Consider the following 16,708-nt stretch of genomic DNA (forward strand, 5'->3'; position numbering starts at 1 on the left):
TGGCAGGACACATTCAAAGATGGGTGTTGGGCGATGGTCATTGAGCCCGCGCACTAGTGAAACTCCGGTCGCCAAGGAAATGGAAAGCAAATGTGACGGAGGGTCGTTTAGGAAACAAAGGCTTCAAGGAGACTATGAATACCGTGTGGCATTAAAAACTCCAGGGCAAATCAATGGTCAATACATCATCTGGTTCACTTTGGAAGAAGGCGGTTAGAAATCGGCAACACATGATACACGAAAGCCTCCTGCAGGAATTGAATTGTATCTGTGTGATGGGACTCCACACAGGTAGAAACATGAGCATGTTAGTGACTATAGTGCAAAGTATGTGTGCCTTAGAAATATGTCATTGATTCAAGTTTACCAATGCATTTTTTGGGGGGGAAAAAAAAGTAAACTAACATGTAGAAAATTCTCCTGTGAACAACCAGACATTAAAGTTGTCAATGAACGTGAGTTTGAGGAGGAAGCACCTAATTTGTTTGACCTGTTGGTTCACTGCTGGGCATACACGAAGCTAGCAGCTTCCAATGAAATCATATCAAATTAAATGTAAAACGTCTCTGACATAGTACATCCCCTCATTCTGCATCACTGAGCCGCTAAAAGTGTTTTTAAGAAGAATATTAACTACATTGACTGGGCTCACGGCAGTGCGCGCCAACCCATGACTCACAAGTAGACGGAAATGATCCAGGGACCTTTACCCAGAGCGTGGTTTCCCTACGGAGGGCGTTTACAGTACGAGGAGCTTCGATTTCTCCTTCTGAAATGAGATTTTGTTACTGCTGACTGAGGAGCCCACACTGCTACAGCGCAGGGATTCTAAAGCGACTTAGGCCTAAAAACTAGAGAAGCTTTCATTGAACCACATGCTTCCACCTCTTTATAGTGAGAAATACTCATTACTAGAGCATTTGGCTCGCCATTCTACTTGATTTCTTCGCCTGTCTGTATTCCCACCATGAACTCCTTGAAGAAAGGGCTTCTCTCTGTGTAGCCTCAAAACCTACCCGTCAGTTCCATCATCAGTACTTTACAAACAAAAGATTGGGAATAATTTAGGTTGCTGACATAAATAACAGAATTTACTCCCTTTGAGCTGCATGTTGCAGAACAGGGACAGGGAAGTCCTAAGTTTGGCAGGGAGGAGAGCACGGTGCTCCAGAACATGGGCTGCAGAGCCAGGGAGCACAGGCTCTGCCACTCAGGACGTTAAGTGCCCATGAGCAAACCGGAGCCTCAGCCTCCGCATCTGGAAAATGGGTGTACTAATAAAGCTCACTTCAAAGCGTGCTGTGAATAACGCACGAGAAGATGTGCACGAAGCCTGAAGCGTGGTCACTGGCACAAACTGAGGGTTCAGCAGTTGTTAGCTGCTACGGTGCGATCGTTACACATTCTGAAAATAGATGAACAGTTACTCCATTTTTGTTTCATTAAAATAAAGTGAACCATAATCTCACCTTCGTCTTTAATTTGACCCTCTTTGGTAACTCCCTTATAGAAAGAAAATACAGTTAACGTAGAAAGTGTCATGTCCACAGGCAGTTTGCGTGGGCACGCAGCACTCAACAGGCACTATTTCATGTCCATCTTTACGCAGCACGGCTGAGGCAAGGAACCCAGGTGACAAAGGCAAAGGGGTTGGGAAGTGCAGATTGGTAGTAACAAGAGTCACGGGGATGTCAAGTACAACATGGGGAAAATAGTCGGTAATACTGTAATAACTACGTATGGTTCCAGGTGGGGACTGGAACTATCGGGGGAGTGCTTTGTAAAGTCTGTAATTGCCCAACCACTGTGCGGTACACCCGAAACTAATACAAAATAATATTGGATGCAAAAAAGTATATATACTTTTGATTAAATAACTTTTTAAAGCACATTGGGGGATAGCTTCAAAATCAGAATCATACAGCTGTGAATCAAAAGCAGTTGTTACCTAAGGCTCCTAACTGCCATAAAGAAGAATATCCATTCAAATCTGCAAGCATCTATTCATTCATTCATTCATTCATCCAAATATCCATTGAGTCCAAATTACATCCAGGCACAGTTCCTGGTGTTTGTGATATACAGTGAGCAGGATGGACAGAGATCCCTGCTCTGCATGGAGCCCACGTTCAACATGTAGCAAAGTTCTCCTACAGTAAAACATCTACTTGGTCATTTCCTCTTTGCATGTCAAATAACACAGTGCCTCATTCAATCATATCAGACTTATACACGCTAGTAAAGACCTTATATATTTTCATTTTTGACTTTTGTCCTTTTTACTCACCCTGCCCTTCTGCAACAGAAAGTAAATGTAGTATTCCTCCAACATATGAGGCAGACACTTACAGCTAAGCTAAGCTAAGAATTCAAGCTAAGCACAGAATTATTGTACAATAAAGCAGCAGATTATTTTTACAATAAAGCAGTGGCAATAATTAGATTTATTCGCTGGTAACCAGAAATATGGTAGGAATGTGATGAATTATTTTTTATTTTTAAATTTTATTACTATAAACCAGTTTCACTTTCTTCCTTAGAGGTAGTTGAATACGCATGAAGGTCTGAAATAAAAAAAATTTTTCCCCTAGGAATAAATTTTGATGGAATATGTATTTCTCCCATTCAGCTAAATGCAAATGCCACTAAATTTATAAATAAAGAGAATTTTAAAGTTAATGAAAGTGGGAAAACATATTTGCCAATGATACTTGGGCAGGGGTTGGATCTCCAAAATATATAAAGGACTCACATGACTCAACACCAGGAAGACAAACCACACAATTAAAAAAGGAGCAGAGGACCTGAACAGACATTTCTCCAAGGAGGACATATAGAAGACCCATAGGCTTAAGAAAGGATGCTCAACATCATTAGCCATCAGAGAGATGCAAATTAAAACCACAGTGAGATACCACTTCACACTGGTCGGAATGGCCATCAAACAAATCAACAAATAATAAGTGCTGACAAGGTTGTCGAGAAAAGGGAACCCTAGCACACTGTTGGTGAGAATGCAGACTGGTGCAGCCACTGTGGAAAACAGTACAGAATTTCCTCAGAAAACTAAAAATGGATCTGCCTTTTGACCCAGCAATTCCACTGCTGGGATTGTACCTTAAGAACCCTGAAACACAAATTCCAAAGAACCTATGCACCCCAGTGTTCATAGCAGCACAATTTACAATAGCCAAGTGCTGGAAACAGCCTAAATGCCCATCAGTAAGTGAGTGGATCAAAAACTATGGTACATTTACACAAATGGAATTCTATGCAGCAGAAGGAAAGAAGGAACTCCTACTCTTCAGGACAACATGGATGGAACTGGAGAGCATTATGCTAAGTGAATTAAGCCAGGTAGCAAAAGACAAATACCATATGATCTCACCTATAAGTGGAAGCTAATGAACAAAAAAACCCAAATCAGCAAAACAGAACCAGAGGCATGGAAACAAGGAACAGACTGGCAGTGACCAGAGGGGAGTGGGGAAGGAGATAAGGGAGGAAAGAAGGGCAAGAGCCTAGTTCAAGAACAAGTATAAATAAACCACGGGCATGGACAACAGGGTGGGGATTGACTTTGGGAGCGGGGGTGGGCGGGGCTGGGAAGACCAACAGTGGAAAATTGGGACAACTGTAATAGAATAACAATTAAAAAATAAATAAAATTTCATACCAAAAAAATAAAGTTAATGAAAGTGAATTAAAATGGTAGAATAAAAACACAGAGAGATCTACTGGGTCATCTTTAGCTGAAAGGATGGCAAGCTGAATGCTTTAAAATTGTGCACACATGCGTCCTGTTGACTGAGGTCCCCTTTTACCTGGCTGCCATGAGGTCCAGGAGGTGCTGCCACCGGTCATTCACCTTGCCGAGCTTGTATTCAATCTCGGAGGCCTTGCTCTCATGGCTGACTCGAGCAAGGCGCTCTCCCATTTGTTGGAGCTGTATTTTGTTCTCTTGGGCAACAGCAATTTCCTCTTGATAATCCTGCATAATAAATAGCAATTGCCGAGTTCAGAAAGCGTATTCTTGATCCATGCAGCCTGGCTTTACTAGAAACAGGATAATTACAGTTTTCTACTGCTTGGAAATAGTTTTAGCAAGAGGAACACCGTGTGAATATCCATCCAGGTGCACAAGACGGAGCGGAACCCATGATTTTCACTACGTGTGCAGAGCCCAGGCTGAATGTTTACATAGACAAACTTTTCTTCAATTACCCAGCTTCTTCACTAGCTCATCTTACGGACTGCTGTGGGTAAAGGTCGCTGTGGGTCCACAGGACCCATCTGCAAGGGGTGGGCCACGAAATGGCCTGGTCAAAGTGACATGAAGGGCAGCTCCCTGCCACCTCTGCCTGCATTCCCTGACCAATGACCCTCTTTCTGTCTTGCCACAGTGACAAGACCCAGTCTTTCAAATCAACTTTTCTGTTTTTGACTTAAGCTTCTGTTATGCAGAAAATATAAAAAGAGAGGCATTATAGGAGCATAAACATTTTCACTTTCTCTTGCTCTAAAGTCAGTGTGGTGACAGGGCCACCCTCTCAAGTCAGTGAGCTGGGCAGAAGGCCCCCCAGAGCATGACAGGAGCCAGTGAAACTTTAGCCTAACCTAACACTGAGCACTAACCTCAGGCCGGCACCCCCACCTACCCTCGTCTTTATGCTGCTTGAACAAAGTGGGATTCAAAGACCAATGCAATGGGTGTACTTACTAATAGGTATACCGTTTCACCATAAATGAAGTAATTTTATTGAGAAATATTTATTTCAAAGGAATTACTCCAAGTTTAAGATAGCATTTATCACAACATAATCCTCTTGGGCTGTCTTTTAGATTAAAGTGTTTTTAAGTGTTAATGCCAGTAGACACCAATATCTTGGTTACAGTCTGCTTATTAATTACTTCTTTGTATGTTACCAAAATTATTTTCCTTTACAAAAGAGACAGCACAAGAGGCAAACTCATAAAGACTTCTTTTTAAACCTCATAACTTATTCTATACGGAAAATAGTATAGTTAATAACTTAAAGATGATTCCCCACATTGTACCAAACAGTGGACCAAAATTAATGATAAAAAACTAAAGTTTCTCTAGTTGTAAATTATGGCTATATTTTGTTTAAGAGCTAGTTTCTTCCATACCCCCAAACTATACACTTAAATTTCACGAAGTAAATTAATTAGAATATAATACACTTAGACAAAATTTATTCTATAGCGAACTTCACTCTAATACCTACGGCACATCAGTCATGCCTAGTGGAACGTTCTCTGATACTCAGGAACCAGCAAAGGGCAGAGCCTTTAGGAGATGACTAAATAAAATCCCTATCATCTGAGCTCACATTTTAAAGAATTACAATATTGACTGGACCAATGCTTATCCTTAGGATTCGCAATCTTAAGTAAATTAATATTATATGTTGGCTTTTAGGGTTTTATTTTTCTCTGTGTATGTGTGTATGGATAAAGATATTTTTCCTAACACCTTTGTACATTTCTTTTCAGAATGAATAGAACTATAATTCATTCATTCAATAGCTTCTGACTGAGTGCTTATGAGAGGCTGGCATTACCCTGGATGAAGGGGACAGAGAACAAAACAGACCACGTCCTTGTTCCAGTGACACTACCAGCCCCGTGGGGCAGACAGACAATGAACAAGAAAATGGGGAAAACGCTGTACATCAGGCCATGACATGTGCTAATGAGAAACATAAGCTAAAATAAAATTAAAATCATCGTTCAAAACAATGTGGAAATACCACTGAAATTTTCAAAAATATTTTTAAATGCTAGTGAATTTGATCAGCCCTATATTGGCATAAGAACGTTCTGAGTGTATATGAATATGTAAAATGCTTTAATAATCATCTATAACTTGAAGCCCTGGCTGGCATAGCTCAGTGGATTGAGCATGGGCTGCGAACCAAAGTGTTGCAGGTTTGATTCCCAGTCAGGGCACATGCCTGGGTTGCAGGTCATGACCCCCAGCAACCACACAGTGATGTTTCTCTCTCTCTCTATCTCCCTCCTTCCCTCTCTAAAAATAAATAAATACAATCTTAAAAAAAAGAATACAAAACTAATTTGTTTTTTAAAAAAATAATCATCTATAACTTGAAAATCACATTAAACCAAAATTCTCAGAGAAATTCTATGAGAAATTCTATGTTTCTTTTAATTCTTGTGATGTTAATTCCTACACATAAATGCTGCCCACTGAACAGGCAACTAAAACTCCAACACGCTGAACATTCTCAGCAAATAATCTATTTCACAACAAACTGAAAGTGTTCCCTGTAGAAAGAAAAATGCCATATGATTTCACTTGTGTGTGGAATCTAAAGAACAAAATAAATGAACACACAAAACAAAAACAGAAACAGACTCTCAGAGAACATACTGGTGGTTGCCGGAGGGGAGGGGGCTGGGAGGCTGGGGGAAAGAGGTGGGGGAATTGAGAAGTACAGATTGACAGTTACAAAACCGTCTTGGGGATGTGAGGTGAGGCATAGAAAATACAGTTGATACTACTGTAATAACTATGTATGATGCCAGGTGGATGCTTGAACTATGCAAGGGAACACTTTGAACGTTTATGATTGTTTAACCACAATGCTGTACATCCAAAACTAATACAAATACAGCATGTAAATGGTAATTGAAAAATAAAATTAAAAATTTTAAAAAAGAAACAAAAAATAAAAAATATTCTCTGTATTTTTACATTAAAAAGGAAGCCTTTCCATGCAAGTTGATTTTATATTAAAAATATAAAATGCCTGTGATAGCGGGCTCCTTTGACAGGAAAGTAACTATCAGCAAAGTCACCTTCGGTACCCATCAGGAGGATGCCTGAGCATGAGGAAGGGGAGGCGCACGTGTAGCCAGGCGGTCCATACCTTCCTGAGCTTCTCTATCATGTCTTCAATGAGGACGTCTCCGTTCTGGGAAACTTTGCTTTCCATCTGAGTCAGCCATTCGCAAAGCTCCTTGTTCTTTTCACTGAAGACCGCCCATTCGTTCAGTCTCTCACCGACTTGCTGCCGCCTTAGGGAGAGCTGCAAAGTCACACAAGAGAGAAAATGCAAAGAAAAATCAGTGTAACTCATGCCCTGTGGGAAACAGCCAGTGAGCTCTACTAGGGGGACTGATAGTTCCCTGTAGGAGACCGTTCTGCATGGTGTGGGCCCAGCTCCCACTCAGAGATCCCAGGGTTGCAGGGATCTCTGGATCCCTGGACACAGGGCACAGGACCCACGCCCACGGATAGGTTCTCCCGTGGGGAATCAGGCCTGCAATGTGTCTAGGCCGCTTTGAGTCTTGCTCTTGCTAAAAACCTCCCTTACTCTGAATTGAGGACGTTTACTGCAAAGTAACTTCCTAAAATCCATGCTAAACCTTCCAAGGATGAGTTTAACTGGTTCAACCACTTTTGCCTTTTCATTTGCAAATATCCCTCTTCTGTGATGTGACTAGCAGCATTGGCTCCTTTGTTTTCTGTAAAAGCTAACCACCTAAAGTGAACCTGTGGATAGTAAACGAGGACCATCATGTATTGTGCGGAGAAACCCAATAAAGGCCTGTCATGGCAAGGGCTAAGGCTTTTGCTCCCCTTGAGAGAAAAGCCATGCTGTCCCTTTTCCTCCACCGGGCTCAGTAGTCCGTGTGAATGTCTCATTTCATCCATAATGACTCGGACACTGCGGGCCGGTGTCTGCACCAGTTCCCTGCGGTTCAGCCCCAGGAACACTGCTCTCCAGCACAGTGTCACAACGAGGTCTGCTGATAAACAGCAGGGGGAGACGTTGAGCCCGGTACTTGCCTCCTGAGGCGCCACATGCCCATTCACTTATTACAGGTACTTTCGATCCAGCTTCACACTACAGCTGGCTTGGTGTCAACATCATACAGGATGGTTGTACTTTCACTAAAAAAGTTAAAGTTTTCTTTGAGGCAGAAAAACATGGAACAGCCAAAGAGCAGTGACTTTCCCTGGGGTGGACACTGGTAGGAATGGAAAAGGCTAAGAACACACAGGTTAAAAAGCTTTGGACCTGGCTCGCGTAGCTCAGTAGATTGAGTGCAGGCTGCGAACCAAAGTGTCGCAGGTTCGATTCCCAGTCAGGGCACATGCCTGGGTTGCAGGCCATGGTCCCCAGCAACCGCACATTGATGTTTCTCTCTTTCTATATCCCTCCCTTCCCTCTCTAAGAATAAATAAAATCTTAAAAAAAGTGGAAAAAAAAAGCTTTGGAGACACATTTCACCTCTGTTAAGCTGAGGATAAGCGTGCACGTCCTCTTTCTGGAAACCCCTTTCTCTACAATTCTGACAGCAGAATGCACAGTATGCTGGGACCCTATGGTTTTGAATTTTCTGGTGGATATGACTTTTTCTCTTTCATTCACAGAGCATCAGAGTCAGGAGTGTGGCCAGTCATTCTAGCTCAATGATGTGGAAGCAGAAACTATTTAACAGTTTGCTAATTGGAAGATCTCAAAGCAACCATTTTCACAGAAAAGAGTAGAAACTCCTGCCCTTGAGACTTAAGATGAACAGGTCTCGTTATGTGTACCTTCTCCCTTCTTCTCCCCACCCTGCCAAATCTTGGCCACGGGCAAGAGTGAATTCTAGGGCTTTTCTCAACAACATCTGCAGGAAGGAAAAACCACATGATAGAAAAATAGTATCTATTTACTTGAGAGGTAGGTATTATTATCCCCATGCAAGAGACAGGGAGTTAGAGGGTAAGACACATTTGAGGCATTTGTTTATAATCCGTATGAGGTAGGACCAGCAAAACTTGAGTCTCTGATACAGGCTGTCATATGTTATGATCAAACACCCAGAGGCAGCTGAGATTCAGAACAGCCTTCACCACCTACTAATAATATGATCCGAGCAAGGTTACTCCTCTTCTTTAAGCCTTAGTTTTTTCATTTGTAAATTAATCTTTCATTCATCCCAATATCCTTCCATGCATGTTTACCATCTATGAGCACGGTGATGACCAGAGGCCAAGAGGGGCGGGGAGAGGTAGGAGAGGGTACGGCGGGGAGAAACAGTGACGGAAAGAGACTGGACTTTGCATGGCGAAAACACATACAGATGATGTACTATAGAACTGTACACCTGAAACTTATATAATTTTATTAACTAATGTCAACCCAATAAATCCAATAAAAATATTTATTGTTTGTAGTAAACTCATACCTACGATGTACCAAGCACTGTCCTATGTACTGGAATACAGTAGGCCCACAGGAGAATAATCAATAATATAATTTAAGAAAGGGACCAGTAAATACTAGAGACTTAACAAAAGTTGGTCATTAATAGACTTCTACGCCTGCACATGAGAACTCCTTGAGCTTTTCAGTTTTTTCTCCTTGACATTAATGTATCCGATATCTCTGCGAAGCAGCCTGAACACACATTTCCAACGTTTAGCAACACTGGGACTGCTGCTTCTGTTTGCTTACGCAGAGCAAGAGCTGAAAGGGAAGCGGGTGGCCTCCAAGCACCGGTGGCGAGTTGGCGCCAAAAGCTTTTCAAAAAGATTTCATTTATAATGGGGACAACCTTTTCCTTTTGGTTTGTAAAACTAATGTTTAAGCTGCATGACAAGCTGCATGGAACGCTGACCTCTTTTTCTTTGGGTTCATAGGAAACCCTCAAACTGATCCGCTTAGCACTTAGTTATGTTTTCTCAAGGGTATAAACATACTGCGTTGCCAACAGCTGACGAGTACCAACTAAAGCCTCCAGAGGCAGGCAGCTGAACAGGAAACACATCCTCTTCTACTTCAAATATTTTTACCCTGACAATTGGACAAACACCGAGCAATTACAATGATGTTATATTTATACCTCAACTAGAATTACATTCAGGTCTACAAACCAAAGCAGGAATAACAGCAATGTGAGCTGGGGTTGCACACAGGCCCAGCAAACCACTGGGAGAGTTTGTCTGAAAACAGGATACTTCTCCCTATCAGCTCTTCTCTGCCGTGACTACTCACGGCCCGCCTTTCGCATTCTCATCTGCGAGTGGGTTGCTCCCCCCGCTCCCCCACAGCCTCCACTGGAGTGTGAACCCACTGCTTGCTCTCGGCGGAGCATTAGCGCCACGTTTCACTCATGTTTGCAGCTTTAAAGAGGAGACAGGCACCGCTCATTTCCTTTTGTGGTTTCATACTCGACAGAATTTCTCCGGAAACATAAGTCAAGAACTAATAACTGACGTATATTCCTCCTTACAGTTCTATCCTGGCACCTTTGATATGACCCACAAGTAAACTGTCACTGACTTACATAATGCTTTTAGATTGAAGCCATGTGAGAGAGTATGCCTTAGTTTCATGCCTGAAGACACTCGAAAGTTTCTAGAAACGTTATGCATTCAAACTGCTTCATCTTTTTTTTACTCGTCTGGTCCACTCACAGGTGCAAAGTATTAATCTCTTCACAGGATGTCATCTGATCTAGAGCAGCTTTCAGAAGGTATTTCCAAACAGACTGCTGTCTACATACAGGGTGGGGCAGAAGTAGGCGTACCAGTGCTTGTATGGAAAATAATACAATAACTAATAAATAACAATATAAATAGAAAATTTGTATTTTACATACGCACAACTATAAACTTGTTTTTGCCCCGCCCTGTATAAGTCAAGTGAGCAATTTTACAAACAAGTTTTTCCCCTTCTCTTCTGAGCTATCATTGACGTATAACATTGTGTGAGTTTGCACAGTGTGATGATTTGGGACATGTATATAATGAGAAATGATCGCCACAACGTGAGGTCACACCTCCGTCACCTCACATAATTACCTTTTCTTTGTGGTGAGAACAGTTAAGATCTACTCTCTAAGCAACTTTCAAGTCTATAATAGAGTTTTGTGACTGCATTACATACTGTATTGTAGTCACCACTCTATACACTCTATACAAGAACTTACTCATTTTATAACTGGAAATATATACCTTTTATACCTCTTGGTACTTTTCACAGTATCAGTTTTCCTAAAGCAAAAAGTGTTGCATAGTCATAACTTCCAAAATACTCAGAAACCTTATCGTTATTTTATATTTGGAGGAACACAAGTGTCAACACATGAAACGAATATCCAAAAGTCTTGTCTAAATTTTAGCATGTGCACACTTAGCTATTGTAAGCACTGGAAATACAAAAGAAATAGCCTTTGTCCTCAAGACTTCATAGTCTAGAAGTCAAGTCACAAATGTTGAAGGAAGGACAAGAAGAAAGGAACAAGGCGCCGACCCCACAGGCCAAAAGGGAAAGGGGAGTTCAGAGCACTCTCTCCAACGTGTTCTCACTCTGAAAACGTCACAGACACCAACTCGCCAGAGAAGTGGGTCCCGTCCAACCCATGCCACAAAATGGGCTGAAAAGTGCTGAGGCAGCAAGTAGTGCTAGACCGTTCTGAATTTCAAGAAAAACAAATCAGTAAGACTCATGAAAGGAACTAAATATGGCTGGGATCATCATCCATTATTTGTGCCCACCACATTATCTTTTGTTTATACGATCCGCTATGATAAATCTTTACATTAAAAATTATGTTATGTATTGGATGGCCATGTATCGATTTTGGACTGAAGAATTCGGACAAGAGTAAAATACTGTCCGTAACATTATCACACTCCATGTAATCGCTGAGAACATGGAGCTCTGTGAAAAGTGGCCAATTAATTTTGAACTCATATCATTAGCATGTTTATGAAAACCACCTCTTACATTTCTTCTTTTAAAAAGTATAGCATATATTCATCAGGAACTTTTCACACGTTTACCAAGTGTGCTCCAGAATTTTCCCCTTGCTCATGGCCCGAGAAATATTGAGGTTTTCATCTAAACATACAGAGAGAAACTTACTTATCAATAAATTTCTTGTTGATGTTAAGTGAGTCAAGAGGCTAATAAGCCTCTTAAACCGGAGTAGTGTTTTCTGAAGCAGGAAGAGAAGCGTGGCTGATGCTGGACCAGTGAGGGGGGGCGGAGAAGAGCTGTCTACCGCAGCCCAGTCGGCCCGAAAAGGGGGGCACAAGAGGCTCCTTCTCCAATGTCCCTTCCTTACACCTCCAACATCCGCTTCTCCCCAGGCAGGGCCTCTGCTCCAGTCCCGTGCCTTTTCCCAATACATCTGCTTCCCCTTTGCCAGCACACCTGCGAGCACCCTCCACACCAATCTGTCCCTTCCACGTCCCACCTCTGTTCAAGATTTCTCCCCTTCTGCAAGCATTTTCTCCATTCTCTGCAGTCCACCCTGCCCGCAGTTTGCTTACAACTTTTATATCATTTTAGCTTGTTTCTACCCAGTTTCTCTTCACAGTACAGATTCTTCTGAACTGACTTTAGTCAGTGATAATAGTGATGTCTTCTATCGCTTGTGACATTCACAATAACTGATGTGACCGACTCATCAAACCAATATGCATCACAGCCTATGATGTGCCAGGCAAGGCGACCAGGTACAGGGAGCAACATGACAGCCATGGTCCCTGCTTCCTGGAGGGGAAGGTCTCAGAGCCCTGGGTCAAGGCCTCTTCTCACTGTGGGCCTTTCACCAGTGTTACTCCTCTTGCCTCGCACGTCTCCTCGTGACGCTTCCACCACTCGTTTCCTTTCATTTCCAATCAAGACCCAATCTGGGATCTCTTTCAAAGGACTGTGCACTTAGAAGGTACTTATAAATGAAGGAAGTAGGACTAAAAATGCTGTGGGCCATGAATTATTAAAAACAGCCGAGATAAATCCACAGTAACAATAAATGTACCATGTACAAAACCAGTTCTGCAGTGTTACCTAATGTTGCACATACGACTATGGTTTTCATGTGTTTAAAGTAAGACAGACCACCCATGTCCACCTAGCAAAACCACATCTGTGAACCACAAAACTGTGCTTCCTCTTAAAAATATTGCGCCAGCCAATGAAAGAGAGAGCAAAATCCAGTTTGAACGCATCTCACATACACTAGTAAGATATAATTGGGTTCATCTGAAATATTTTTTAATTGAACTTACTGGGGTGGCATGGGTGCACAAAACAACACAGGTTTCGAGTGCACAACTCACCAGGCACCGAATGCACACCTCACGCTGCATCGTGCACCGATGGCCCAGAGTTCACCTGGAATGTTTTGCAATAACCACAGCATTCTTCCTTCGTGCATACTGTGAGTTACAAGGTGGGTCCGAATGTGGGCGGGGCCGTTTGACATCCCAAACCATCTCCCAGTTTCCCGCCTTTCTGAGCTAATGCTGAGTCTGGAATTCATCGTACCTGGTGACAGAGTTCTTCCCACTGCCTTTGCAGAAGCTCCACGCGTTCGTTCAGGATGGAGATGTCGTCGGCACTGATGTAGGCACAGAGGGTGTCCTTCAGTAAGGTCAGCTGTGCCAGGTCATCTGTCCAGCTCCCCACTGCATTTTCCAGTTCCTAGATTAAGAAACAAACAAACAAGCAAACTTGAATACCCATGGCCATCCACCCTCAACAATTTCTGCAGTGTATTCGAAAAGCCTTCTGGGTACCTTTCCATTCCACTCTGTTTGAACATCCAACCTGATACCTAGTTATTTTCTTCCTACAGAATTTGATAATTTGCCAAGTTCTGAAAAATACCTGGTTGCTTACAGAATCTTCCTATCATCTACTTATCATTTCATTGATCTTTTTGGATCATCTTTTCTAAGTTGAAGTGGCATTACGTCATTGATCTACTTTACTTTCAAACTGACTTCATGAACTCCTGCACATCTTCTTTTTTTTGTTCCAAGTCATTGATCATGTTAAAGTATTGTTTTAAAAACTCAAATGCCTAGATTGAACTTTCATCTTCAAACACTATGAATTGCGACCTTTTGTGACATAGACTTATATGGAACAGTGGAGAAGGTCGGGTTTATTTTTATTTTTATTTTATATTTTACTTTATTGTTGTTCAAGTACAGTTGTCTGTGTCCCCCCCACCACTACCCCCCCCCCACCCCAGCCATCTCCACTTCCCACCCTTGATCCTACCCCTCTTTGGTTTTGACCGTGTGTCCTTTATACATGTTCCTGACAACCCTTCCCCCTTTTCTGCTCATTTTTAAACAGTGGGCTGAATGTATTTTCTACAAGAGTAGAGGTTTCTTTAAGTAACTTGTTCAAACATATGTATTCTGATTTTTGGGGAAATGACTGAAGAAACATTTTCATAAAACAATGTTTAAATAAGTTACACTAGTTTTTGCAATGTTTGAACTGATTTTGCAATTTGTATAACTCCTGCTTTTTGTCAGCTCTTGATGATTTTAGATTCCAGCTAATCTAGTATATAAATAGAGCAGTTCACATGGCTTTTTCCCTCTCTTTTTGTCTCTTCACACGGCAGACAACTTCCCAGAGGCAAAGGCAATTAGCTGCACCGCCAGAGGCTAACTTCCTAGGCAATTTAGGCAAGCGAGGTTTCAGCCTGCATTTTCCAGCTAATTGTTTTGTTTTGCTGCTCATGGTAGTTTGGAGGAAGAGTAGCAGAGAGCTAGACCAAAATGCATGCATCCTTTTAATCTCCAAACTTAATAGCAGGGCATGTTTGTGAGTATGGTGTATTTTTGGGAGATGAGGTCCCATGGAAACAGTATTTGGCTGAAAGACCAAACCATCCAGACATATTAAATATGTAGCATTTCTGTTTATATCCACGGACGTAAAAATTGGCATACCAATGTAAAGGTTTTTGTCTTTTTATAACAGTTCCTAACCTCCAACTCAAACATCAGCTTCAGTGGGTGGAGTAAAAACGTGACAATACCAACGCCGGAAACCAACACTTTTCAGACGGACTCCCTGAAATGAGTCCTTGTGGTAAAAATAAAGCCGTGGGACTCAGGCAACCTTGACATTTACTAACTTTGAAAAGTTATTAAACTTCTAGAAGTCTTTGTTTTCACATCTGTACACAGGGAATCAAAGGTCGTTCTCGTGAGCTCGTGTTCACACCAACTGAGGTCACGGGGATCCAGTCACCGGCTCGGAGGAGTGAATAAAAGCCCGTTCCTGCTTATTGGAGGCTTGCTTTCATTATTTGTCAAGAACTAACAATCACAGGTTTAAAACAAACACTTTCTAATCTTCACATACTTTAGAATTTACACCTCAAGATAATAATCCGCTCACCATCCACGATCTAAAGCACACTACCTTTTAAAATGAGTTTACTCGTTTCACCAGGAGGAAAATATGTACTTCACCAGCAACGCTAAGCCCACATTTCCAAATACAATTGGCAGGTCGCCCGATGATGGGGTTCACGCAGTGGCAACGCCAGGTTTCATGTTTCACTTCCTTCACCTGTCACTTCAGCAGCCGAGTCTGATGTAGCAATCCTGGCTGGAGGTGGGTTGGGGGGCGGGGGCGGTTCCCCTCCTCCATTTGGTCAAAAATCTCACCCTCATCTGATGAATCCTGGCCGTGGGGCATCTGTGCCACGTTTTCCTTGCATGTGGCCTCCAGAGGTCCCTACGGATCCCTAAGTCTTCTCCAAAATCCGCCCCCCTCCTTCGTGGTCGCATGAGCATCCCTCCTGCAGGAGAATTGAGAGAAAGCCCCTGGACCTTCCTTCTGCACCTTCCTTTGAGGCCGTTCGATGACGAATCGCAGTAAGACGGACAATTACAATAAAAATCAGAGCTACACAGCTGCGGGCACTGCCACCACGGGTTCGTCCTCACATCCGCAGCCTGGCGCTTCTTCGGTGAGCTCACGTGTCGCCTGCTCTTCCGTTCGCCCGGGGCTCTGTGCTCGCATCTCCCCGTGGGTCTGGACCCCCGGAGTGTCTGCTTCGGGCGGAGACCCGTACATGGCAGTGACTCATTAATGCAGGTTCGGAGCTCACCTAGGTCCGTGGTGGCGTTCTGTTCAGTTGTTGGAGCACCTGTGTCAGATGACTCTGGTGGCTGAGTTCTGATGACTTGCGGGTCCAGCTTCAGACAAGGTTGGCTGCTGAGCCCGAACAGGCTCTGGATGGGGACGTGTCACCTCGAGGTGCATCAGAGGGGCTGTGGTCTGCTGCAGGGCTGCCGTGTCAGCCTCTGAAGCAGGCTGAGCGGGGGGCTCCTGCCGGGATGGAGATGAGTCTATCTCCTCAGGGGGCTTTGGAGGGACCTCCTGCTGGCTCGGAGGTTTGACCACCTAAGAGGATTTTGCAAGATGAGTCTAGACCTCCTTCTCAGTTGCAGATGGATTAATCTCCTTAGGGGGCTCTGGTGTTGTCAAAACCCCGAGATCCACATTCATGTTAGGGAACACTGATGCTGAGCTTTACCTGAACCTGGAGGTGAGACGGTCACCTCATGATGTATAGAGGATTTTGGGGGCTGAGCTGGGCCCTTGGCTGGACTGGAGAAGGTTCTACACCCGCAAGAGGCAACTGTGGCAGAGCTGAGCCCTTCTGCTGGACTGAAGATTCAACATTTTCAGGGAGGGTTGGATGCTCTTTAAACTCCTTGGTAAACTAACACAGATTTCAACAGCTCAGGGGACACTGCAGCCTGAGCTGAGTCTTCCTCCTGGGATGATGATGCTTCTCCCACCTCAGGGGTTTCTGGTAGATGAGCTGAGGGGTTGGACAAGGTTCCACTTTCTCAGGGGCCTCTGTAGGCGGGGCTGAGGCTTCCTGGTGA

The 16,708-nt window shown here is 43.1% G+C and overlaps 1 protein-coding gene across 10 annotated transcripts in view; it reads right to left on the reverse strand.

Moving 5' to 3' along the window:
- SYNE1 (spectrin repeat containing nuclear envelope protein 1) overlaps positions 1 to 16,708 on the reverse strand; it is a 410,287-nt gene that overhangs the window by 50,193 nt on the left and 343,386 nt on the right. For all 10 annotated transcript variants that reach the window (XM_045842725.1, XM_045842724.1, XM_045842726.1 and 7 more), the window contains 3 exons: positions 13,323 to 13,478; positions 6,915 to 7,073; positions 3,825 to 3,991 (listed from right to left, as the gene is read on the reverse strand). In XM_045842725.1, coding sequence (XP_045698681.1) covers positions 3,825 to 3,991; positions 6,915 to 7,073; positions 13,323 to 13,478 — 482 coding nt within the window. The remainder of the gene's footprint in view (positions 1 to 3,824; positions 3,992 to 6,914; positions 7,074 to 13,322; positions 13,479 to 16,708) is intronic.

Source organism: Phyllostomus hastatus, unplaced genomic scaffold (genome assembly GCF_019186645.2).
Source record: "Phyllostomus hastatus isolate PE091 unplaced genomic scaffold, TTU_PhHast_1.1 phas_contig_40, whole genome shotgun sequence".
NCBI classification, from domain to species: domain Eukaryota; kingdom Metazoa; phylum Chordata; class Mammalia; order Chiroptera; family Phyllostomidae; genus Phyllostomus; species Phyllostomus hastatus.